At 44.5% G+C, this 23,911-nt stretch overlaps 1 protein-coding gene across 1 annotated transcript in view; it reads left to right on the forward strand.

The window, feature by feature from the left end:
- Positions 1-1,058: 1,058 nt before the first annotated feature.
- Positions 1,059-23,911, forward strand: part of LOC141502923 (beta-1,3-N-acetylglucosaminyltransferase lunatic fringe-like) — a 29,540-nt gene continuing 6,687 nt past the window's right edge. Inside the window, exons 1-6 of the mRNA XM_074207913.1 lie at positions 1,059-1,820; positions 17,586-17,634; positions 19,134-19,233; positions 19,758-19,911; positions 20,381-20,466; positions 23,161-23,326. Of these exons, the coding sequence (XP_074064014.1) occupies positions 1,332-1,820; positions 17,586-17,634; positions 19,134-19,233; positions 19,758-19,911; positions 20,381-20,466; positions 23,161-23,326 (1,044 nt within the window). The 5' untranslated portion in view covers positions 1,059-1,331. The remainder of the gene's footprint in view (positions 1,821-17,585; positions 17,635-19,133; positions 19,234-19,757; positions 19,912-20,380; positions 20,467-23,160; positions 23,327-23,911) is intronic.

Genomic DNA, 23,911 nt, shown 5'->3' on the forward strand with positions numbered 1-23,911 from the left:
GAATCTCTTCTTTGTGTCACTAAAGTTCCCCCTGGAACACAAATTCCTTGAAAAAAGGGATTATTTCCATTTTTTGTCCTTTGTACTCCAATGCCAGTACAAAGCTATTTTATGCACTTTAATAAGGACAATGAAGGGCTAGCGGGTTAATTGTAAATGGGGGAGAAGTGTCTCAGAGTTCAGGAAGCCAATCAACCTAAGGTGCTTTGCCGTGAACAAGTCACCTCCTTCAAGATCTGTCGGAGATCCTGGTGTCTGAGGATTCGTGGGGTCGCTGTGATGCAAACTATCATAGTCCAGAAGCCCTGGAGTCCATGCCCTGCCTCTCCTTTCCAACTGTGCTACCTTTATGAGCCACAATTTCCTCATCTGTGAGAGAGTGACACCAATATTTTTGCTATCGTGTCACCCTCATTTGGGGTGTCCCGAAGATCAAATAAGATCACGTTCGGCTTGTTCTCACTTCCCCATTGTATCTGAGAAGCTCAGATTTGGAAGGCTTGAGGTGTTTTGCCCAAACTGAGCCGGAATCTCCTCTGCACCACTAGGGACGTATAAGGCTGCAGAAAGGAGAAGTCCTATCTGTGCTCTTGCTGGAGAAGGGGCGATGGCACAGAAAAAGTCTCTTCACTTCCCAGTTCCATCTCCCGTAACCAGTAGGCTGTTACATTCCGGGAGACAGAAGACAGAGGTGAGGAGGAGGAGGAGGAGAAGGAGGAGGAGGGAAAGGGGAAGAAGGAACAGTAGGAAGGGGAAAAGTGTGTGTGAAAGAGCGTGCGTGTGTGTATGGTGTGCAAAGAGGGCTGGAGGCACAGGGGGCCACACAGCTGCTCCAGCCGCTTCTCCCAGCCCCCTGCTGTGGACCCACGTGGGACTGGGGGGGGATAAGGGAGGGACCGAACTAGACTTGGGGGCGGAACCCCAGCAATACGCCTCACACACCCCCACCAGCCCAGAGTCGGCTTTACTGGGGAAGGAGGCGGGGATCCAAGCCGTAGACTACCACCCCTAGAGAGGCGGAGCCGCAAGAGAGGAAGTATTAAATAAGGGAGTTCTGCCTGGGGCTGGCGGCTAAATAAGCTGCGGCAGACGAGGCCGGAGGGTTAGGGCCAGGCTAGGCTAGGCTAGGCTAGGGGCTGGCCAGGGAAGCTAGAGAACTCAGACACCCCGGGATTCCTTGAGAGGTTCCTGCATTGCCATCTCCCCATCCCCTCCCTGGGCTCCTCCTGCCAAGCTTCAGGGGTGACTGGGAGCTCGGTCGCCCTCGCGGCGCCCCTCCAGCTAAGAGTGCACACACGGCTGGCTGAGCGCTGAGCCCAGGAGGCTGGAAGATGCTCAAGGGCTGCGGCCGCCGCCTGCTCCTGTCCCTGGTCGGAGCCCTGCTCGCCTGCCTCCTGGTGCTGACGGTGGACCAGAGGCAGCAGCTGCGGCAGCGCTTGCCCCCGCCGCCGGAGGAGCTCCCGGGGGGTGAGGTAGGACGACGAGCCCTGCAGAGCCTGGCCGGTCCAGGTGAACCCCAGGAGCAGGGACCCCCGCCCCCGCCGCAGCCCCAGAAGGAGCCCGCCGCCTCTCTGGCCGCGGCGTCTGGCCCCTCCGGCGATGTCCACAGCTTCTCGCAGTATTTCGGCCAGCTGAGCCGAGCCAGGAGGGACTTGGGACCCCTACCTGGGGCAGCCCCGGCGCGCGAGAGCGTCCCCAGACCCCAGATGGAGCAGCTCTTCCCTAGAGACGTCTTCATCGCAGTGAAGACCACCAAGAAGTTTCACAGATCCCGACTGGACCTGCTGCTGGAAACCTGGATCTCCAGGAATAAAGAGATGGTGAGTGTGACAAGGGAGATTCTGGCACTTTCCTTGGACCCCAAAACATTTGGATATGGACACCACCCCCTAAAAAATTCTGGAAGAGGAGCAACATGCTCTCTCTTCATTCCCCAAAGTATGAGTGGGGGAACCCTTATTCAAAGGAAGGGGAAATCTTGCCTCTTCCAAACCCCTAAATATCTGGGGAAGCAACTTTATTCCATTTTTCTTCTCACGGGAGACACATTTATCTTCTCCCCTCTCTCCTACAAAAAAAAATAATAAAACCTAGAAGGGAATATTTTTCTCCCCTCTCAATCCGTAGCCCAGGGTGGGTGGATGTAGCAAATCTCCCTTCCACATCCCCTATCTTGGGCATGAGGGACAATCTAGGGCCCCAGAGGCATAAGGCCCGGCCTTCCGCCTGGCAAAGGTAAGCGGCCTGGGTGCCAAACTATGCCAGGGATGCGCCGAGTCAAGCGCCGGGACCTGTTGGCGAGTGGCGGCCCGCCCGCCCGCAGGGCCCGTCTCCTTTCTCCGCTCCACCCCCGGACCCCAGGCAGACACACTTCAAGCCTCTGCCGCCCGCCCCCGCCGCCGCTGCACCCGGCTAGTGTCTCCCTAATTCCTCTGGGGGTGGGGAGGGAGGCTTGCACCTAGGGCTGCTGAGGGGCCTGAATGAGATACCATCTCCGGAGCTTTTCTCTAGCTAGAAGGGGCTGTTGGCCTGGAGGGGTGGCCCTCCCCTCATGCCACCGCCCACACATATGTGAGATAGGTGGTGGTTTACATGCCAGCTTCTCCCCCCCTCCATTCACCCCAACTCTGACAGAAAAACGGGTCCTTCCCAGAGGACCCCAGCTAATAGACTAAGAGGAGAATCTGATCCTCCTCCCACCTCACCGACACAGCCATTCCCCTCAGGGGGGCTCAGGTACCCTAAGAAGTTCAGTTTGGCCCCAGACTTGGGCAGTGCCGGCAGGCAACAGAATGAATGAAGACCTGGGAGACAGACAGACCTCAGCCACCTTGGAGCTGCTTCAGTCCGCTTTTCCCACCCCCTAGAGGCGGTGGGAGAAAGGGCAAGACAAAAGGCCCCGCGAACCCTTTTCCTTTGGTTGCCTCGGGGCACCTCGGGCGGGGAAGTGGAGTCTTAGCTGAGCAGACTGCTTACAGCCTGGATTTAGGTTCCTGTTAATCGTTTCCCCCACCCCTCTGAGAGTACGTGCGTTCCTTAAAGTTTTTTTTTCCTCTGTTTGGGGAAATGGGTACTGACTGAGCTTAAAGATCCCCCCCCCCCCCAACTATGCTCTTGAAGTAAAGCCCCCAACCCATGGCTTAGCTTGTAGAAAAGGGCTGGAAATTAGACTGGGGTTTGTCATGACTGGCTTGAGAGGTTTGGGAGGAGAGAAGCAGCTTAGTGTAAGATTCCAGTACTGGATTGCAGTCTGGAACTAGACCTGGCTTTAAAACGGGCCTCCTCACTTACCTACCCCGCCACACAGAAACCATGGTTAAATCGCTTAACCTTTCTCCAAGCCTCAATTTCCTCAGCTATAAAATGGTGACAGTAATACTTGCAGTTTTCTACTGCACAACTCTATTTCCACGGATGTTTGTGAGGACTTCGAAAAGTCAGTGTTATATAAATTTTAGCTATGCTCAGTACTCCCTGCTGGCTATTCCCTGTAGTACTCTATCTTGGCTATTGGGGTCTTTGAATTGGAACTTAAAAGGACCAGGGGACTTTATCTCTCCTTATAGAATTACAAAATTTAAAAGATGGGGAGCAGCCAGATGCAGAAGTAGATAGAGGGCTGGTCCTGAATTCAAATTTGCCTTAAGACATTTGACACATTAAATTACTTAATCCTAATTTTATTGGTGAAAAAAAACAAAGAGATGGAAGGGGCTGCTATAAATGGTCATTTTAGTTTTACTTGCTATCAAACGACTTTCCAGTCCTTGCTTGGAGAACCTCAAAAAGAGAGAATCCCCCCCCCCCCATTTTGGGCATGGAAGACCCTGAATGATCCGATTTATTCTTTTTTTTTTTTTTGGCAAGGCAATGGGGTTAAGTGGCTTGCCCAAGGTAGCACAGGTAATTATTGTGTCTGATGTCGAATTTGAACTCAGCTCCTCCTGACTCCAGGGCCTTTGCTCTATCCACTGTGCCACCTAGCTGTCCCCTGACTTACCTTAATTCCAGACCCATGGCTGTCATTTCTTCACCAGAGTTCTTCCTGGGATTGGTCCAGTAACAAGTCCCCCAGCTCTCCACATCAGAATAGAAAGAACTGCTACATCTCCCCTCCCCTTCCCCCTAATCTTAAAGGATGGGAATTGTGGCATCAGAACAGTCCCTTTCGGAAAAAGTAATCTGTGTCAACTAGCTCCTGTATTGAGAAGCATGGAGGAGGTTGAGAAAGACTTACCTCTGAGCCTGGGGTATGTGGGGGGGTGTATGTCTGTGTGTGTTTTTAAGCATGCATAGTATTTCTGAACCTCAGCTTCTTCTCCTGGACTGAGCCTTAGGTTGGGGAGGAGAAAAGGGTTTCTGAACACAGCCTTCAATCCTGAGGGCACTTAGGGCCTAGTCTTTGGTCATCCTGAGAATGCATTGGGTCCCTTTTCTCAAGGGCTGAAGCTTTCTTGAGGGGTAGGGATGTGAGTTGGGGGGGTGCAGAGAGAATGCATTTTTTTTTGTTTCCTCTGTCCTAGCTCTTTGGATTCCCAGAGTCCCCAGGCTCAGCTCTCACGCTGTCCCCCCTGGGCAAGTTAACAAAGCCTCTTTCTCTGGGCGCAGAGAAAAGGCGTCGGGCCTTCTTGTGTGCCGCTTGCCATGGGAACCCGGGAGCTCCGAGCCCCAGTGTCCCGGTCAGGTTGCCTAGAGATAAGGGGGCTGGCAGGCCTGGGAGGGGGGGCTGTTGGCGTTCCCAGCATCCCCACTGGGCCCCACTGAGTGACAACCCTTGTGAGGCCACTTGAACTTGAGGGACAGGCGTTTGGGGGAGAGTTGAAGCTGTCAGAATCCCTCAGGCTGGCCTGAGAGGAGAGCGTGGGCCAGAGGGTGGGAATCATCCTGGCTCTCTACACTGACCTGGCCTCCAAGCCAAGAAAGTGACCTGGGGAGGGGGGAAGATGGCAGTGGGGGATGATTAGGGAGGAAGGAGGGATTCCAGGAAAGGGCTGACAAGCTGCTTTTGTTCCCCTAGCTTCTCAAAGAAGGGACAGCAGGCGTCCTCTCCCAGCCTGGGAAATGGGGATCCCTCAGGCTCAAAGAAAAGGGCTGATGACCTGGTTGTAGATGTATGGATACTGTCCTCATGGGTCCCCAGTAGCCTCTGCCTTTCAGTTCAGCAAATGGAGTCATTTACTTACACTAACCTGTCCATTCACTAAGCGTTATTATAGATTCAAATCAAGTCACCCTTTCACTCTAGAATCTTCAGTAACTGTTGCCTACTAAATAAAATAAAAACTTGTACAGTTAGAAGTGCTTCATCAATTGGCTCCAGCCTGCTTTTCCAATCTTAAAGCACTATATAAATTTGAGTTATTGCTCTTAACCTGTTCCCTCTTCTTGCCCTGCTTGCTCCTGACTGCTTGGTCTCACTTCATTTTTTGTGCCTGAAATGAATTCTCCCCTTTCATAAACACTCATCTCCTTCTGTAGTCCCACTCCCTTTATCAAACCTTCCCTAGTCCCAGCTAAGTGATTTCTCCTATGACTTTGTCAGGGTCTCTCCATTTTATTTCTTGGTCTCCCTTATAGCAGAGTTCTTTGTTGCATGTTGGAATCTCCTTTGCGACCACCCTTCTACCCCCACCATGAAACTGTAAGCCCTTTGAGAGTTGATCTAGATCTTACCTGATTCTATAACCCATAACCTACCTTACTGGCTTTCACATAGTGACTACTGTTGGCACATGGTAGGCCCTCAGTAAATGTTCGTTAATATCCAGTTGGATGTAAAATCTGAGGTCCAAGAATATTAACTAGTTGTCCCAAAGTCACAAAAGAGCTTATCTGCCAGATTTTCAGTCCCTGCAGGACAGATCAGTCTTAGTATTATTTTGGGGAAGGGGCTTTTTACAGGGTTGAGGGGGGGGGTAGGGCCGAGAGGGACCAAAGCATCCAAGTTGTAGAGGAAGTGGGCAAGCCCAAGCAAGCATCATCAGTTTTGCTTTCTGCTACCAGAGAAGCATAGGTTAGCTCCCTCACCATCTGTCCTCTTCCTGTTCTGCTCATAGAACTTTGCCCCTGCTTAGGCTAACAGGTACTCATCTAAAATGGTAAAGGGACCCGATGATCTATATCTGTATGTGTTTGTTGTATGTGAATGTATAAGTAAACTAAATTATTTTTAAGGATATATTGGGCCCTCTTCCACTATCTTCCCTTTTCTTCCTCCCTGCCAAAACCCACATCCACAAGGAAATCTGCCAAATGACCTGATAATCCTGGGGCTTTGTCTAGCCTGAAGGAGATGGCCTCCTTTAGCACTCAGACCAACTGACAGGCCGGGAAGGGGAGAGAAGGTATAACATCCTTTTATCTCTCCTCTTTGGAAGGAGTTAATATATCCTGAGTTTCACGCCTAAACAAAGGAAGGGAGAGTGTAAGAATTTTCAGTGGAAGAGCAAGGATAAATATAAACCTTAGAAAGGAAGGATGAATGCTGAATTAGCCCAAGTATTCTGGACTATATATTTTTTTTAAAAAGGCAGTTCTGGACTTAGGTTACTGCAGAATCAACAATCAACACTCTTGGAGGTGGGGGGGAACACAGAGAACAGCTGTATGCTTGCTTTGGTCAAGAAGAGTGAGGAATTAAGATGTGTAAGAAAAAGGATGTTGTTCTAGGGTTACTGATGAGAACCCTGAGGCGAGATGCCAGCATCCCAGGCTTCGGGACCAGTAATTGGCTGGTTTACCAGAGAGAAGACAATCACCTTCTCTGTATCACACCCTATTCCCTTCTGCATCCTACCCCCAATCTCCCTGCAGGGCAGGTCAAGATTTTTACCTTTGAAGATCACCAGATGAAAGTTTTGCTGGCCCACAGAAAGAGAAGATGACTTTCCCTGCTGGTTTGAGGGGAAGGACCATAGCTGACTGCCCAGTCTTCCTTCCGGAGCACACGCTTCACTTCCCCAGCCAGCCTGGCAGCTCTGAAGGTTCATCCTGGTGCTCTGGCCCCTGGCCCCATCCTGAGGGTTAATGACTTGGCTTGACTTAGCTTAGTTTAGCCAGAATCCCCCAGTGCCCACTTGGCAATGACTCCACCTCTTCCTCTGTAGGGCCAGGCTACTGTGTACACAGTAAACCAGAGGAAATAAGCTCTGGATCTTCCAAAGTCTGGTAGGGTCTCAGACCCAAATCCAGGCTGCCTGAACCAGGGTCTAAGCTGTTCAGACCATTGCCCTGGGAAAAGAAGAAACATGATAAAGGTGGGCAAGGAGGAGTCAGTGTGTGTGACTTCTGACTCCTTAATAGCTTCCTAGCTTCCTATCTGCCCCTTAGTCTCTTAGCTTTTTAAAGTAGAGGTAGCTACCCTAACTGGGTACACATAAGCAGCACACTTCAGTAGACAGGAGGAAATGAGCTGGTTTTAGGGGTCTCTAGAAGGAAGAATTACCTAGCATTTTTATAACAGCTGAAGGTTTGCAAAGTCCTTTGTAAATGTGACTTTATTTGATCCTTATAACACCCCTGACAAGTAATTTCTTTTATTATCATCTGTTTTGGAGATGAAGAAACTAAGGCTGAGAAGTCAAGTGACTTGACTAACCAAGGTCTAAGGCAAATAACCCTAGATTCCTAACACCAAGTCTTAATATACTCTATCTGCTTCACACCTTACTACTCAGGGGATATCAGCTGATGGAACCTTCAGTCAGATGTTGCTATTGCTAATGGTCAACTCAGCAGAAATGGTGATAAGAGTCAGCATACAACCAACAGGAAGTAAAGACACTTTTTGGGCTCTGTAAATTGCTGTAGTCTCTAGAGAGATAATTAAGCAGATTGGAAAATTACTAAAGACTGACTCTTTTTGAATAATGATCAGAGAGGGTACATCATGGGTAGAGGTAGCTGGACCCATTATATGGGCTGAGGAAGGTGCTCATTGGCTTTGTCCTCTGGCAGGCAGAATGCTACATGGTAAGGGAGGGTGCTTGGCAACTAAGGAGAATGGTTTTCTTTCCCTCTCTGAAGCCACATGTTGATAAGTGGTTTTTTACAGAGACTAAGCTGGGGGGTTGGAGAGGTGGAATACTGTCATTTCCTGATGAGCAATCTGTTCAACATTTGGTTAGACTTTTCCCCCCAAAAAAAGGCAGTATAAATGAGAGAGGAGAGGTAAACAAGCAAAGTTAAGGACTTAGAGGAAAAGTACCCTATTCTAAGGGCCATCTAAGCCCTAAGACAGGTTTCAGAAAGTAGTGGAGGAATATTAAACTATATCTGGTTTGTCCAATGCAATAGTTCTGCCTGGAGGACCAAGCTTGGGGAATAGAGAGAAGAGGGAAAGCATTATCTGGACTGGAGTGGAAACATGGAAGGAATCATAATACCCTCATACTACACAGCTGTTAAGTGGTTTATCCAGTCATATAGTATCAGATAGTAGTCAGGATCTAAAACCGTCTTTTGTCTCCAAATACCTTTTTTTTATTTTTATTTTTTTATTTTTTGGTTTTTGCAAGGCAAACGGGGTTAAGTGGCTTGCCCAAAGGCCACACAGCTAGGTAATTATTAAGTGTCTGAGACCGGATTTGAACCCAGGTACTCCTGACTCCAAGGTGCTTTATCCACTACGCCACCTAGCCACCCCAAATACCTTTTTTAATTGATCATTAGAAGGGACCTTGCAGCCTGCCTAGACCAACTCCTTTCCTTTACAGATGAGGATACAGAGACCTGGAAGGGTAAAGTGACTGACCCCAAACCCCACAGGTAGTACATGGAGTGTTCTGACTACAAATTGGTTGCTCTTTCCATTACACCACTCTTCCCTTCAGGAATGCAGTTGAAGAGCAGGTTGGAAGAAATCTCCCACTAACACCTCTCATTCATTAAATCAATGAGAGCGGGGGAAGGAGTTAAGTTTCTTAAGCTGCTCTAATTCATCAGTATTGCCTCCCCTTTGACCAGACCCCAGTACTTGAATCAGAGGCCCTGGGGACATCTTGACATGGAAGAGAAAGCTGGGTAAGCCCCTGTCTACCCACATTGAGTGTCAGACTTCCCCTTCCTGTCTTCAGAACTACCCAGCTATATCAGTATCTAAAGACTTAGCAATCTTTGTGACTGACTTTATTCTTAGAGGCTGAGAAGTAATAGTTAGCATCTCCAGAGAGTAGTGTGGTCTCCATCTTACACTAACTAGGGAGTGGGGATAGGATGGACACTGAATGTTCCTCCTTTTAAGTGGAATGGAATGGAACAGTATCTAGGGACAAGGGTGATCACTGTGGATGTGGGGCTATAAAAATGGACTAAGATTAGGTCTCTTCAGGTAGAGAATAGATGGCATCAAACACCTCAGGTGAACACAGGTTCCATCAATAAATTCTGATGGATCTGAATTATCCTCCTGGGAGTTTCAAGACACAAATATGAGCACAAATGAAAAGAGAACCTACAACAGAGTGGGCAGTAGAAAAGATATCTAAGAGACCTGAGACTTCCATTTGGTTTGGCTGTTTGGGGAATATCCTGTCTATTGAATAGAAAAGTTGGGGCTGCTTTCTGGGGTGGGAGGAAGATGAAGGAAGATATTCTCCCAATTTTTAAGATTGATATCAAGAAGGGGCAGCTAGGTGGCACAGAGGATTTAGCACTGGCCCTGGAGTCAGGAGTACCTGAGTTCAAATCCGGCCTCAGACATTTAATAATTACCTAGCTGTGTGGCCTTGGGCAAGCCACTTAACCCCATTGCCTTGCAAAAAAAAAAATTAATTAAAAAAAATTGATATCAAGAAAGACAATCAAACCTGGATTTGACTTCAGAAGTGCTGGGTTTGAAAGCTGATTCTGTTGAAATCGATGAATTCTGCTGATTCTGCAAGAAATAGTAATGATATTTGTGTAGTCCTTACACTGTGTTTAAATCCACTACAGTTATCTCATTTGGATTCTCACAACAATCCTTGGAGGTAGGTACTTTTATTATCCATATTTTACAGATAGGGAAACTGAGGTAAACAGATTAAGTGATTTGCCCAGGATCACACAGCTAGTAAGTATCTGAAGGCAGATTTGATCTCCTGTCCTCCTGACTCCCAATCCAATGTTTTATCTTTCTAACTGCCTCAAGATCACAGAATGATAAGTTTAAGAGTCAGAAGGACCTAGGAGGCCATTTCATTCAAAGCTTTCATTTTACAGGTGATTTGAGACCCTTGCCTAAGGTTCATCTTAATTAGGCTCAGTGCTAAGTGCTGAGATCTTTTTTTATTGATCCAGAGAATATGCCTTCTAAGCTTCCCATCAGAATTTTATTTGTACCAAAGGGCAAACCTGAGATGAGATAACTTGATTGTCCTTAACCTAAGAAAGGCTTAGGTTATTAACTGCTATTAATTTGTAGCCATCAAGTATTCAATATCTTCCTCTTCTCCCTTCCCCATCCCCAAATCTCAAATGAAAAAGGCAGTTCTTCTTAATATAAATGGGGGGGAACCAAGGCTCACACAGTTCCAGTATTTGAGGGGGGTGAAGACTAGTCCCTCTTGTTTTGAACTAGGGTGTGCAAGGCTGCAGCTCTGGCTGGTGTTCCTCCCCCTTCCCTCAGCTGTGGCAACCCCAAACTCAGAGAGAGCCTGCCACCATGGGGGCCTCCTTCACCGAGGCTACAATTGTTCCAAGCCAGAATTTGGCATCCTGTGTTTCTTTCAATTGCAGCTTGTTGAACAATGCTGCTTCCTGTGTGTCTCCCCCACCCCCACCCCCCAACAGACAATATGAGCCAGGCAAGGCAGCCAGAAGTCCTCCGGGGTCCTGTTCCTTTCAGGGACAGATTCCTCAGTGGTCCATTCAAAAAAATAGAATGAAAGGGGTGAGCTGGGAAGGAAGTATAACAGGTAAGCTTAAGGGGGCCCTATTCCAACCTCACCCAATGTAGGAGTCATGGATTTTTATTGAATAAGGAAGAGATGAAGGAGTAAAGTCAGATAAAGCCCAGTTTCCCTATGGATGAAAGATGCATCTTTGGAATGAGACCCTGTAAGAAGGTATGGTTAATATTAGCTAGCTCCTTAGGGAAGAAAGGTGGATTGTTGATGACTTAAGTTATGGGTCAGGGAGATAAGAGGTAGGCCCCTTAAGATTCCCACTTCCCTGAAGGATAGGTCTCCATACCTCACAGATAGTGTACCTTTTGGGGAATGGTTTAGAGTAATCATCTACATTATATACTTGGGGCTGAAAGCAATATCTATTCCGCCTCCCCCCATTTTACTATTGAAGAAGACTTGAGGCTTAAAAAGATAATTTGAATCATTGATAACCTTGTATTTTTGTAGTGTTCTTTCTCAGTGGGGACAAAGGAAAGTAAGAGGAAAAAGCTGATTTTCATTCACTGAAAAATAAAAAGAAATAATTTGGATTTGGAGTTTAAATCTAAGCTCTGTCACTTTCATCTGTAAAATTATTCTGTATAACTGCATCTCATGACAAATTATCAATCTGCATGGAGGGTACTGGCTTCATTAATAATAATTAAAGCCTGGGTTGTCCAAAATGCAGCCCAAAGGGCAATTTTATGTGGCCTACCTGTGAGTTTACTAAATGTTTTAGTAAAGGAAGCTGAGCTACCAAAGAGCTTTCACTAAAATGGCAAATCAAAATATATTGTTTATTGTTTCAATAAAAACTTTAAAAGTAAGGTTAGATAGCCCTGATTTAAGTTTATATAGTCTTTTGTTTTGAAATGCTTTATATTTTTAAAAAAATGGAAATTGTGTTTCTTTCATCATTGTAATTTCCCAAACTCATCCAATGGAACCCTTCCATTTAAAATAATTACATTTAAAGTTTATGATTTTATATATATATATAAATTTAAAGTCTAAAAACCTCATTGAAATTAAAGTGCTAAAACATAAACAAAAGGAAATAAAACTATCCCTATTTATTGATTGAAATGGTTTACTTAGAAAATCCTAGGACATCAGCAGAGATACTAATTGGGACTATTAGCTTCAGCAAAATTTCAGAGTACAAAAATAAATCTACAAATCCAAGAGGTAATAGAAAGGAAAATCCCATTCAAAAAAAACCTATCTTGACCATCTTTGTTTGACCCCATATCTGGTTCCTCACTTGCTACCTCTACTAACTGGAAGGAAATCATCACTCCTCCAGAATCAAGAATGCCTGTTTTATTGATCTGGATTCTTGTATCTTACAGAATAATTCATATACTCCCAACTCTTTTGATCCTCAAGGCAATCCCTTTAATGCAGGAGTTGAATGGGTTATCCCCATTTTACAGGTGAGGAAATTGAGACTTCCCTAGGCTAAGTGACTTTCCCAGGGTTACATAATTTGCAAGCTGCCATAGATAGTATACCTGAGTTTAAATCCAGATTCAGACACTATCTGACCCTAGGTGAGTCACTTAACCCTATTTACCTCGGTTTTCTCTTCTGTAAAATGAGCTAGAAAAGGAAATGTCAAAACAAAACAAAAAAAAAAAAGAATGCGGTATCTGCCCCAAAAAACCCTAAATGGGGTTGTCTGAAGAGTGGATTACCATTGAAAAGGCTGAACAAGATTTCCCACCCATTGAGATACTGATCTCAGAATCTCTTGTAATGGCCAGGAATATCCCGCCTACTGTATAGCTTTGCCTTCCCATCTTCTCCACTGTTTAGAAGCTGAATAGGTTAAGTTAGGACAGGCTGGGGGAGAATTCATTAGCAAAAGAACACTGGGCTATTGCAATAGAGTCAAAGGTCCTGAGTTTGAATCCTGCCTCTCCTCCCATTTTATTGATGTGTGACCCCTCTCCCCAGCCCAGACAAGGCATGTAATTACCTTGAGTTGGACTAGGTCACTTCTCCATTCCTATGATGCTATGCATCGTGAGCCAATCATTTCTTAAAAAAAAGAAAAAAGAAAAAGAAAAGAAACAAAAGTAGAGGAGACAGGCCTACATGGTTTGGACTTGAATTGCTTCTCTTGGCTGGCTTCCTACTGCCCAGAGCCCGGAAAGAATGGGGGGTGGGGTGGAGTGGAGAGGAGGGGAATGAGTGGGGCTGGTGAGGAACCTGCAGACCCGAGATAGGCCCAGCAAGGTGACACCCAGGGCTTTGGACCGACGGTACCCTTCCTGCCCTGAGTGGTAGGAGACAGGCGGGCAGGCTACAACTTTCCGGAGTTTCTTTTCAGACCGGTCGTGTGGCCCTTTCCTGTTGGGAGGTTGGGGTGGGGAGGGGGGAGTGGTGGTGTGGTGAAGCTCTTCATTTAGGGGGGGATGGAGAAGGGCAGACTGACTGGTGAGTGCCATGGTGACTGGACTAGGTGGTTGTGGTCCAGTGAGAGTGTGTGTGTGTGTGGGGGGGGAGCTTGTTACAATAAAGGTGATGTTCAACTTTATAGCTGGGAGGATACTTGTTTTTTTTTAAATAAGGACAATGACTTTAGGAGAACTCTGAACCTCTTGATCTAATTTAGAAAGTATTTTCCTTTTTTTTTTATTATAGCCTCAGTGGATATCTTGACAGAACTCATCCCCCTTTTGTTGCCCTCCCACTCAAATTCCTCAGTGTGTAAAGAGATGGTTTGATAGTGTGCATGAATGTTTGGGGAGAGACAGGATAGCAAGGGGGTAGGAAGAGGAGAAAATTGCCTCCTACCTGCTCTTAAGGGAGGAAGGGGAATTTCCCAGACTCCTAGGGAGCAACTTAAGATTTTTTTTGAATCAAATTTCTCTTCTTCCCCCAACTACCATGGCTAGACTTTGACCTGAGTTTGATGATGGAGGGAGGTCCAGAAGGGGACCACAGAAGAGGGATTTTTCAAAAGCTAATCTTAGGGTCTTAACCTAGTTTAGGATAGTGATGGGGAGCAGAGAAGGGTGGCCACCTAGTCTTTTACTTATAGGCCCTAGTCCAACACTTGGCTTCTGTAGGGCACAAGACCAGCATATGAGCAGAAGGAACATTCCATTCTGATGAGCCACACATCCCCTACAGCAGGAGACTTGCTTCTCTTAATCTCTACATGACTAGAATTTGGGATAGTAAGAATGATCCTGCAATGTAGTTCCTTCTTGACACCCTGTCTGAATTGGGGAGGAGCTGGGAGAGAGAGAACATTGTCAATAGTTGGGCCTAAATTCTTTTTTCTTGAGCCTCAGATTTTAGGATTTTTTTGAACCTTAAATAATCTTGAGATGGCTGTGTGGACACAATGGATAGTGCTGGACTTGGAATCCAGAAGATTTGAATTTGAATTCTGCCAAAGACACTAGCTGTATCACTTTTAAGAGCTCATGCCTCAGTATGTAAAATGTGGATACATTGTTGTGATGATCAAATGAGACAATATAAGTAGAAACTTTTTGCAAACTTTTAAAGGATTTTATAAAAACTAGTTATTATTTAGCAGATGAGAAAACTGAGGCTGAAATGGGGCATCAACTTGTCCAGATTAATAAACATTTAAGTGCCTACAATGTACTAGATGCTTCCTAGTAAATAAAAGTGAAATGAGATAATAAAAGTAACCATGAATAGCAGTGACTAGATACCAGTCCCTAGAATTCAAATTTGAATTTAAACCCTTAGTTGTTGTGAGACCCTAAGCAATTTCCTTAATCCTGTTTGTCTTGGTTTCCTCAAATGTAAAATGAACTGGAGAAGGAAATCTTTGCCAAGAAAATCCCAAATGAGAACATGGACACTACTTATAAAAGACAAGAGTAAGCAAAAGAAGCATCAGGATTCAAATCCAAGACTTCTGACTCCTAGAGCCTAGGACTTTGCATTCTTTGCTGGCAGTCAAATAGGCCATTTGTACCCCCATGAACAAATTGCCCCTACAACACTATTCTCCCCCCTCTCAAATGTCTAATACTTGAGGCCTTCACTATCAACTTAGGGAGCTTGCTATCATCACACTAATACTCCAACTGAAGCAATCAGTCAATAAACATTTATTAAGCATTATTAGCAAGTGCCAAACCTGTGCTGAGCTGGGTACTTTGTAAACCTTAAAGCAATAGAGAAACGGCAACTGTTAGATTTTGAACAAGGTCAGTACCTTGGTGATCATAATTTTCTGGCATTAAGAATATGTACATTTATTAATTTTTTTTTTAAATCACCCTTCTTTGTGCTGCTTCAGCATAGGCATGTTCCTGCCCTGCCTGCCCCTAATCTTGACTCTGCCTCTCTGGGTGCCCTGCCCCTCTGGGGCCCAGATGCCTCTCCATTTTCTCTACCCACCTGGAAGATAGCTCCTCTCTTCTTCCCTGCCTTCAGGTTGTTTCCTCCCCCCCCCAAAAAAATCTCATTGTTTTTCTTCCAAAGCAAGGAGGCCCCCAGCTTTGGTGTGGCTGAGCAGGCTTCCCCTTCCTCCCTACAGGATGGCTATTTATCTCCCAGAAAAGCCTCTTGCCACCTCCCCAGGGACCTAAGCAAACAGTTTTAGCCTTTCTCTCTGCCCCCTTTCTTCCAGTTAACCAACCCAGCTGTATGCTAATGGTGGAGCAAACTATTGCTACTTAACTCTCCTGAACTGAGTAAAAGTTGGGGTGGGGAGTTGTGATGGACCCTCATACATTGTTGCAACCCTTCTCCCCTTCCTCTTACTTGCATAGCACCCCCTCCCCTCTAGACAAAGCCAAGCCCTGGACAATAGCCTGATTCCAGCTAGTTCACTTGTAATTCATCGCCCTAAGGATCCCTGCACAGCCCCGATCTCCTTTGTCTAGGTTTTTTTCTCTGCCCCCATTGTCCCAAGTTGGGTTTTTTGATGGGGCTTGGCAGCTGACCAGGGATGCTTTTCTCCTTCTCTACAGGGCCTTTGTCCAGCTTCTGATTGAGACTTTTTTTCTTCCCACAACCAAAGCCTCCCTTCCTTCCCTCCCCCCCCCCCCCCCCAGCCAAGCATCTCCCCTCCCTCCACTGAGGAGGAGAGCCCCACCCGGGACAACTACCAGATACTGAGAATTAGCTATGTAAACAAGGGAGTGTTGTCAGGGCAGGTGGTGCAGGTACCCAGTGGGGGCAGGCAAGGGCCTTTGGCTGGGCTCCAAGCTGCCGGGGCTATGTGTGATTTAGTGAGTTACCTGGCCGGGGTGGGAGGGAGGGAGGGAGCGGGCCGTGTGTCTGTGCGTGTGTGCACAGGTGCAGGCGGGCCGGCCAGGTTGGGCTCGTGCCGGAGATGAAGCAGCTGCCAGGCATGACCTTGTTCAGCAGATGGGTGTGGGGAGGTGGCTTTGAGGCCCTCTCTTCCTAGGTAGGGGAGGGAAGAAGGGAGGTTCTGGACCTCACTGCCTCCACTTAGGAGAGAATCGGGAAAAGACAGACCTCCCCGTCATTTCCGAAGAAGACGCATTGTCTTTTATATAGACAGAAAAGTTTAGAACCAAAATTCTTTTCTTTCCCCCCAAAACAATTATTAGAAGTAAAAATAATCTGTTTTTTCTGAAAACTTTCAATTTAAACGTCCTGACTATTGGGGCAGCTAGGTAGGCTCAGTGGATAGAGCACTGGCCCTGGACTCAGGAGGACCTCAGTTCAAATCTGGTATCAGACAATAATTGCCTAGCTGGGTGACTTTGGGCAAGTCACTTAACCCCACTGTCTTGCAAAAAAAGAAAGAAAGAAAGAAAGAAGTCCTGACTATTCCTTCTTCTGAATGCCCCTTGGGACAGTGGGGGGAAACTGAGTCAAGGCTAGATCTCAACTTCTGTCTGAAGCTCAGGCTTCTCTCAATTAAACCTTGCCTGCCCGGCACTATTTCAACAAATATTTAATCTAGTACTCTTCAATTTATACTTGATAGAGGAGGGGGTAAAGAGGAAGGATATCATAATGGAGGGAAAATCTAGCATCTAATCCCCACCCAGACACTGATAAAACCTATCTAAATGTGAACTTTTTTTTAGTATGCTATACACTGTAGGAATGTTGAGTTCAATTGAACATGCCCATTCAGATAATGGAGGTGGTGGAGGTCCAGTTCCTGACCAACAGGAGAGAAAATTCTAGTCTAGTTAGGGAAATTTAAAAAAAAAATTCAAGAACCAAGTGAAATGTTATACATAAATGTGTGTGTATGTATATATACATATGTGTGTGTGTGTGTGTATATATATATATATATATATATATATATATATATATATATATGCAAGTAAAGTCATATGCAACTGAATAATAACCAAGGTTTAGACAGGTGGGAGGCTTTAATTTGTGTGCTCCTCTAACTTTCCTAAGACAGTATTCCTTGAGCTCATTCATGCCTTAGAGCTCTTAAGAAGAAGAGCTGAAAGGATCATTTGGGCTATATCCAAGGGTTTTCAGTAATACACAGTAGCTGAAAACTTTTTAAAAAAATTTTTATTTAAGGCAATGGGATTAAGTCACAGGATTAAGCTCTGTAGCCTGATTTGAACTCAACCTCCTGACTCAAGGGCCAGTGCTCTATCCATCGTGCCATCTAGCTGTCCCCTAGGTAAAAACTTACATTCTTATAACAGAGCTTTGGGAACCAGGAATGTGGCTCATGGAGATGTTTTCTTTTTCTTTTTTTTTCAGACTTTCATCTTCACAGATGGCGAGGATGATGTGCTGAAGCAACACACAGGTAAATCTCCCAGTTACTGAGTATTTTATTTTCCTTTTTGGGTGAAGAAAATCTTGGATCTTCCAGTTGCTTTCTGTCCAAGGATTTTTCTTTGAGGAAAGGACCATCCTTTCCCATTCTCTGAAGGAAGAGTAGGGAAAGGGGTTTCTTGAGCCTTTCTAGCTCAGGTAGTTCTTCTGCAAGTTGGTAATACAGCAAAGGAGGGAACCAGTCTCAGGAAGGGAGGGAAGATTTTGGCCCTATTATAAGAGAAGGAGGAGGTGACCCATTGGACTCTGGAGGAACACACACCCTACACACCTTCTTTGCTTAGTCTCCCTCTTCCAAGAACCTGCTCTGGTCAGTCTTTCTGGCTTCCTCCCCTTATTGAAGAGAAGATTCTCTCGGGGATGGAATGGGGGGTTGCTGGATAGATGGGAAGAGGTTTACTCATTGAGTGTTTATTCAGCAGCCCCGCCCCTCCAGTCTGGGTCAGGTCTCCCTATTCTTCTCATGTAAATGATTCCCTTTCAGGCCTTGAATTAATTCCTTTTGAGAGGGCCCAGCAAGTAACAGGTGGCTAGTGCTGGGAAAATGCAGACTGAAAAGGAGAGGGCCGGGCTCTGGCTCCCACAGCCCTCCTGGAGCCTCTGGGCCCTCTTCTTTCCCCTTTCCCTGGGAACAGACCTTCTGAGCACCCTCTCTCCCGGGACTGGGGTCCCTGGTTTTTCCCTCCCTGCTTTTGAGTCAGGGAACATGTGTGAGCTCATTGGAAGGGGGGTCTAGGAACAATCTTCTCCCTTTGGCTTTCTCCAGGTTATGATTGTCCTTGCTGGACACCACCCTGAACCCCTGAGCTATCCTTCCTCGAACACTTACTTTCTTTGTAGCCCTGGGCTAGTCACTTAACCTCTGTTGGCCTTACTTTCTCTATGTAAAATATCCCCCAGGGTGGTTGTAAGGATCAAATGAAAGTATATTTGTAGAAAACATTTAAAACAATTTTTAGCACATAATTTCTACTCCCTTTTACTTGCTGTTTTTCTTCTTGTTGAGTCTTGACATGTCCAGCCCTCATTTGGGGTTTTTTTGGCAAAGATACTGAAATGGTTTGCCATTTCCTTCCATTTTCTACTGGCTGTATGCTCAACAAAATCCATAACAAATATCCTGATTAGAGAACCACAGAATGTGGTTCTGATTCCCCATTCCCATCCCCACCCCTATCCCCTATAATTCCTGAGACTCTTAAGTTTTTCATTCCCTTCTCTCTTTCCAGCCCCCACCCACAAATCTTTAATGTCTTCCCTAGATATATCCAGGTTGATGGGTTGGCTAGATAGTGCTCAAGAAAACTTGAAACCCATACTTAATTATTGGGTTTCTTTGGGGCCTCAGTCTTACCATCTGTAAAAAGCAGACACCATTTGCCCTATCTCATTGAGATATTGCTCTGAAATATATTACGTGTCCTTCAAAGGTATCAGAAGTCATTACTTAGATATCTTCTCTCTCCACAGGCAATGTCATCAATACCAACTGTTCTGCAGCCCATAGCCGCCAGGCCTTATCCTGCAAGATGGCTGTGGAATATGACAAGTTCATTGAGTCAGGAAGGAAGTAAGTAACATCTGAGACATCCTCAAATTCCAACTCTTTCTATTTCTTCCATTCCTTGTCACACTATCCTCTCTTCTTCCTCTCCTACAAGTACCATATCCCCTATCATATAGAAGAGAAAATTAAGGCCCAAGGAGTAAAGCCAATTTATTCAGTAATATGAAAATAATATATAAGAAAACTAGAACTGAGATCCAGGCCTCTTCTATCACATCCACTGACTTCAAGAATACTTTCCTCTTAAAAATGTAGTTCATGTGTGTAACAAGGGCATCCAAACACAAGATAATGGAAAATCCTTGTTCAATTCATCCCCTCTATTAGAGGATGGTTCCTAGCAATATCCCCTTCCTGTGTTGGAGAGGTACAGGATGTCTTCCCAAAACAGAGAAGAAAGTTTTCTGAAGTTTCATTGAGGGCTGAGATGACAAGACTGAGGATATTTGTTTCCTTCTTGGCTTTCTCCCTGATCTCCAGACTGCTCCCCAGAATCTCTGTAACCATCTCTTCTCTATTTCTTTCAGGTGGTTCTGTCATGTGGATGATGACAATTATGTTAATGTTCCAATGCTTGTCAAACTGCTATCCAGCTATCCTCACACTCAAGATGTCTACATTGGCAAGCCTAGTTTGGACAGACCCATCCAGGCCACAGAGAGGATCAGTGAGAACAAAATGGTAAGATATTGGGCCAATTTGGAGAATTAGGAGTGAGTTCTGAGATCAAAGACTTATAATCAGGGGCAGCTAGGTGATACAGTGGATGGAGCACTGGCCCTGGAGTCAGGAGGAATGAGTTCATATTCAGGTCTCAGACACTTAAGAATTACCTAGCTTAACCCCATTGCCTTGCAAAAAAAAAAAAAGACTTAGAATTATAAAAGACCCAACCATTTGATTATCTAGTCTGATCTCATTTGATATAGATGGTGAAATTGAGGCTCCCCAGAAGTTAAGTGGCAAATAAGGTGACTTGCTTAAGGTCAAATAGCCAAACCACAGGTTAGAACCTAGTTTTTGTTACTGTTATTTTGTTCTTTGAAATCATTTTGGAAGGATTAAAGTGTCTCCATTTTCCCTAGCTTAGAAGGACCACTCTCGGGGATCTAATTGACATAGAAATGACTCTGGTGTGTTTTCTTTACAGCGTCCTGTTCATTTCTGGTTTGCAACTGGTGGGGCTGGTTTCTGCATCAGCAGAGGACTGGCCTTGAAGATGAGTCCCTGGGCAAGGTAAGAGGGTTTCCTTCGATGTATTCAAATTTCATTTTTCTCTAGCACCCAGGAAGCTTAGAACAGGATCTTGCCCTTCTTCCTCAAAAGGCATCTTTGGACTCCATTGCTTCTTCTGTTTCTGTCTCTGTCTCTAAACTCCTGTTACATATCTCTGAGCCATTCAGTTTAGAAAAGAGACCCAAGAACAAAGTTGGGGAAATGCTATTTGCTTTCCTTTTGTATGCCTCAGTGGATTAGAGATGCTAATGAAACCTAAGGCATACCCTCTGTTTTGGTAGTAGTGGTATTAATAATTTCAACAAACACATTATAAAACATCAATTTTGTTTTATGAATTTCCAAAGTACATCTTAATATATTTTTTTCTGGTGGGAAAAAACCAACTCTTGGAAGCAAGAGAAACCTAGGTTCAAATCTCACTCTTAATTCACTATATGACCTGCTTGAAGCCTTAGTCTCTGGATCTTAGTTTTCTTAGCTATAAAATGGTGATAATGATTGCACTACTTAATTCATAGGGCTGCTAAGAGGATCAAATGAGATACTGTGTAAACATGTTAAACTGGAGTTATCTCCTATGATCTATAGTTTTGTAGAAATTGTTGACTGGTCACAGATCAAATCCTTAAAGAGTCTGTCTTTGCTATTGGTCACTAAGCATCAGAATAGAGTGTGAATGACTCTGGATTTTTGTTTTACCTATCAGATATGTTTTAAATTATTTTTAATTGATGTTTTAAATACTCCAGGGGGTCTTACCATTTAAAAGAAGGCTATTGTGAAGGTTTGTTTGTAAAGCAAGTAATCATTTCCAATTTATCTTTTGTATAATTTAAATTTTAATATGGTAGTTTTATTTAAAATGAGGTATACTGCTGAAAAAATTCTGAGAAGCCTATTACTAGTATTAGGATGGAGTTCAACCCATCTTTAAAAATAAGGGAAACAGGAGCAGCTAGGTGGTGCAGTGGATAGAGCACAGGCTTTGGAATCAGGAGGACCTGAGTTCAAATTCAGCCTCAGACACTTGATACTTGGCTAGCTGTGTGGCCTTGGGCAAGCCACTTAACCCTAATGCTTTGCAAAAACAAGCAAATATAAATAAATGAATGAATGAATGAATGAATGAATGAATAAGGGAAACTGAAAATCAGAACCTTGAACCCAGGATAGTAGTTATTCCACTATATTATGCCTCATGTCCTTCTAGGAAGCAGATCAGTAGTTGTTGTCCATTTAGCTAAAGGAATGGCATATTATTGTTCCCATATATCATTGTTACTGGGGAATGAGACATCTGGGTTATTTCAATATTTTGGAAAAATGAATCATACAGATTAGAAGTTTCCTATAATGGTATTACTTGATAAGCAGTCATTTATGAGATCACTTTTTTTTAAGGTTTTTGCAAGGCAAATGGAGTTAAGTGGCTTACCCGAGGCCACACAGCTAGGTAATTAAGTGTCTGGGGCTGGAATTGAACTCAGGTACTCCTGACTCCAGGGTGGGCGCTCTATCCACTGTGTCACCTAGCTGCCCCAAGATCACTCATTTTTAATGAATGGGATATAATCATTTCCTTAGTACAAATCCTCCACTAATGCATATCCCAAGACTCTTAGTCTCCTGAGCAATTGTGACCAAAACAAAATCCATTATGGAGTGACTGACCTTCAGGGAAGAAGCCTTTTCATACTTGACTCCATTAGTCCTCAGAAGACAGTCATAGCATCTATCATTTGGTCAGTGGTGGATGGAACTCTGGTCTTAGAGTTGGAAAGATCTGAGCTCAATTCTGTCCTTACATACACAGAAGGACTTAGTTAACCTCTCTCAACTTCAATTTCCATTTCTGAAAAATGGGGTTAATAAGAGTACTTACCTTGGAAGGTTGTTGTGCAAATTTAATGTAATATTTGTAAAGAGCATTGCAAACTTTAAAGTAATATATAAATGCTCGTTATTATTACTTAGCACTGTCATTGTTACCACCACCACCACCATGAATTGCTCTAAAGTCTTACAGTAGTCCTTACTGATCTATCCATTGTTATTTACCTTATTATTTTTCACTACAATCCTACAAGGGCAGTTATTCTAAGTATTGTCCTCATTTTACATTTGAATCAGGATTAAAACCCAGGTTTCTTCATTCTCAAGTCTTTTTTCTTCTCTATTACATTGCCTCTGAGAACTTCAAGATAGGTTTGATGTACTTCTACATTTTTCCCCACTGGAACTTTCCTGTAGGTTTTGAATTCTGGATAAATTGGTGTTTGGGGTTATAATTTGTTACCCTTTTATTTGCTAGGCCACACCCATAGAGGTTGCTCAACTCTTCTGTTCTACTCTTGCCTCTCTCCCTTGGCTGACTCTCTGATAATTTGTGAGGATCCAGTGGGACATGACATTTAAATGTCAATCACTATTACCATTAATATAGTAACCATTTATTGGGGGTTTTTTTCCCCTGAGATGGGTAAAAAAGAAAAGACTTGGATACACATAATCAACAGCCAATTATATTCTCCATCATGCTAAGAACAATCAGTTCCCTTAGGCCAAGGCCAACCTAGTATGGTTGCATTCCTCTTGCTCTGACTTCTGGGGCTCCTCACTCTGGGAATTCAGACTGGGGGGAGAAACAAAGGAGATGACCCTCCACATTCATCTCATCTCTTCTTCCTTCAGTGGGGGCCACTTCATGAACACAGCGGAGAAGATTCGATTGCCTGATGATTGTACCATTGGTTACATCATTGAATCTGTATTGGGTGTAAGGCTCATTCGAAGCAACCTGTTCCATTCCCACTTGGAGAATCTTCAACAGGTGCCCAAGTCAGAGCTCCATAAGCAGGTATGTGTTCCATAGTTCTCAATTAACCCATCATCTCCTAAAATCCATGAGAAGGTCAGAAATCAGCCCACCAAGGATAGTAATAGATTTTGTCTGGAAGGTACCTTACAACAGCTAATCCAAGTCTCCCTTCCCCTCCATATCACAGATAAAGAACTTAGAAAGGTTATGACTTGCCTGAAGTCACAAAAGGAGGAAGTGGAACTATCTAGGCATACCCAGTGCTAAGCTTTGGTATAGAAATAAAGAGGAAATACTGTTTTTGGCCTCTGGAAATTTCCATTCTAATTAGGGAAGGCAACTAAAAAAAGGAATAGGAAAAGTTGAGGATGGGGAGAGGTAGTTGCCCACACAGAAGGGTTTGGATAATCAACATCATGAATATCAAGTTTACATTTCTCCCATATTCCTCCTAAATCCCTCAGAGCTGCATTACATAATAGAGTCTTAATTGTTTACTTTGTAAATTAAAGAGATCATACATAAGTATGAGTAAATATTTAATAATAAATAATAGAATATAGGAATTGGACCTATTGTTTTCACTGATTCAGGAAACTCCCCATCTTAGAAAGCTATTTTTGC

Source organism: Macrotis lagotis, chromosome X, assembly GCF_037893015.1.
Source record: "Macrotis lagotis isolate mMagLag1 chromosome X, bilby.v1.9.chrom.fasta, whole genome shotgun sequence".
Taxonomy (NCBI): Eukaryota; Metazoa; Chordata; class Mammalia; order Peramelemorphia; family Peramelidae; genus Macrotis; species Macrotis lagotis.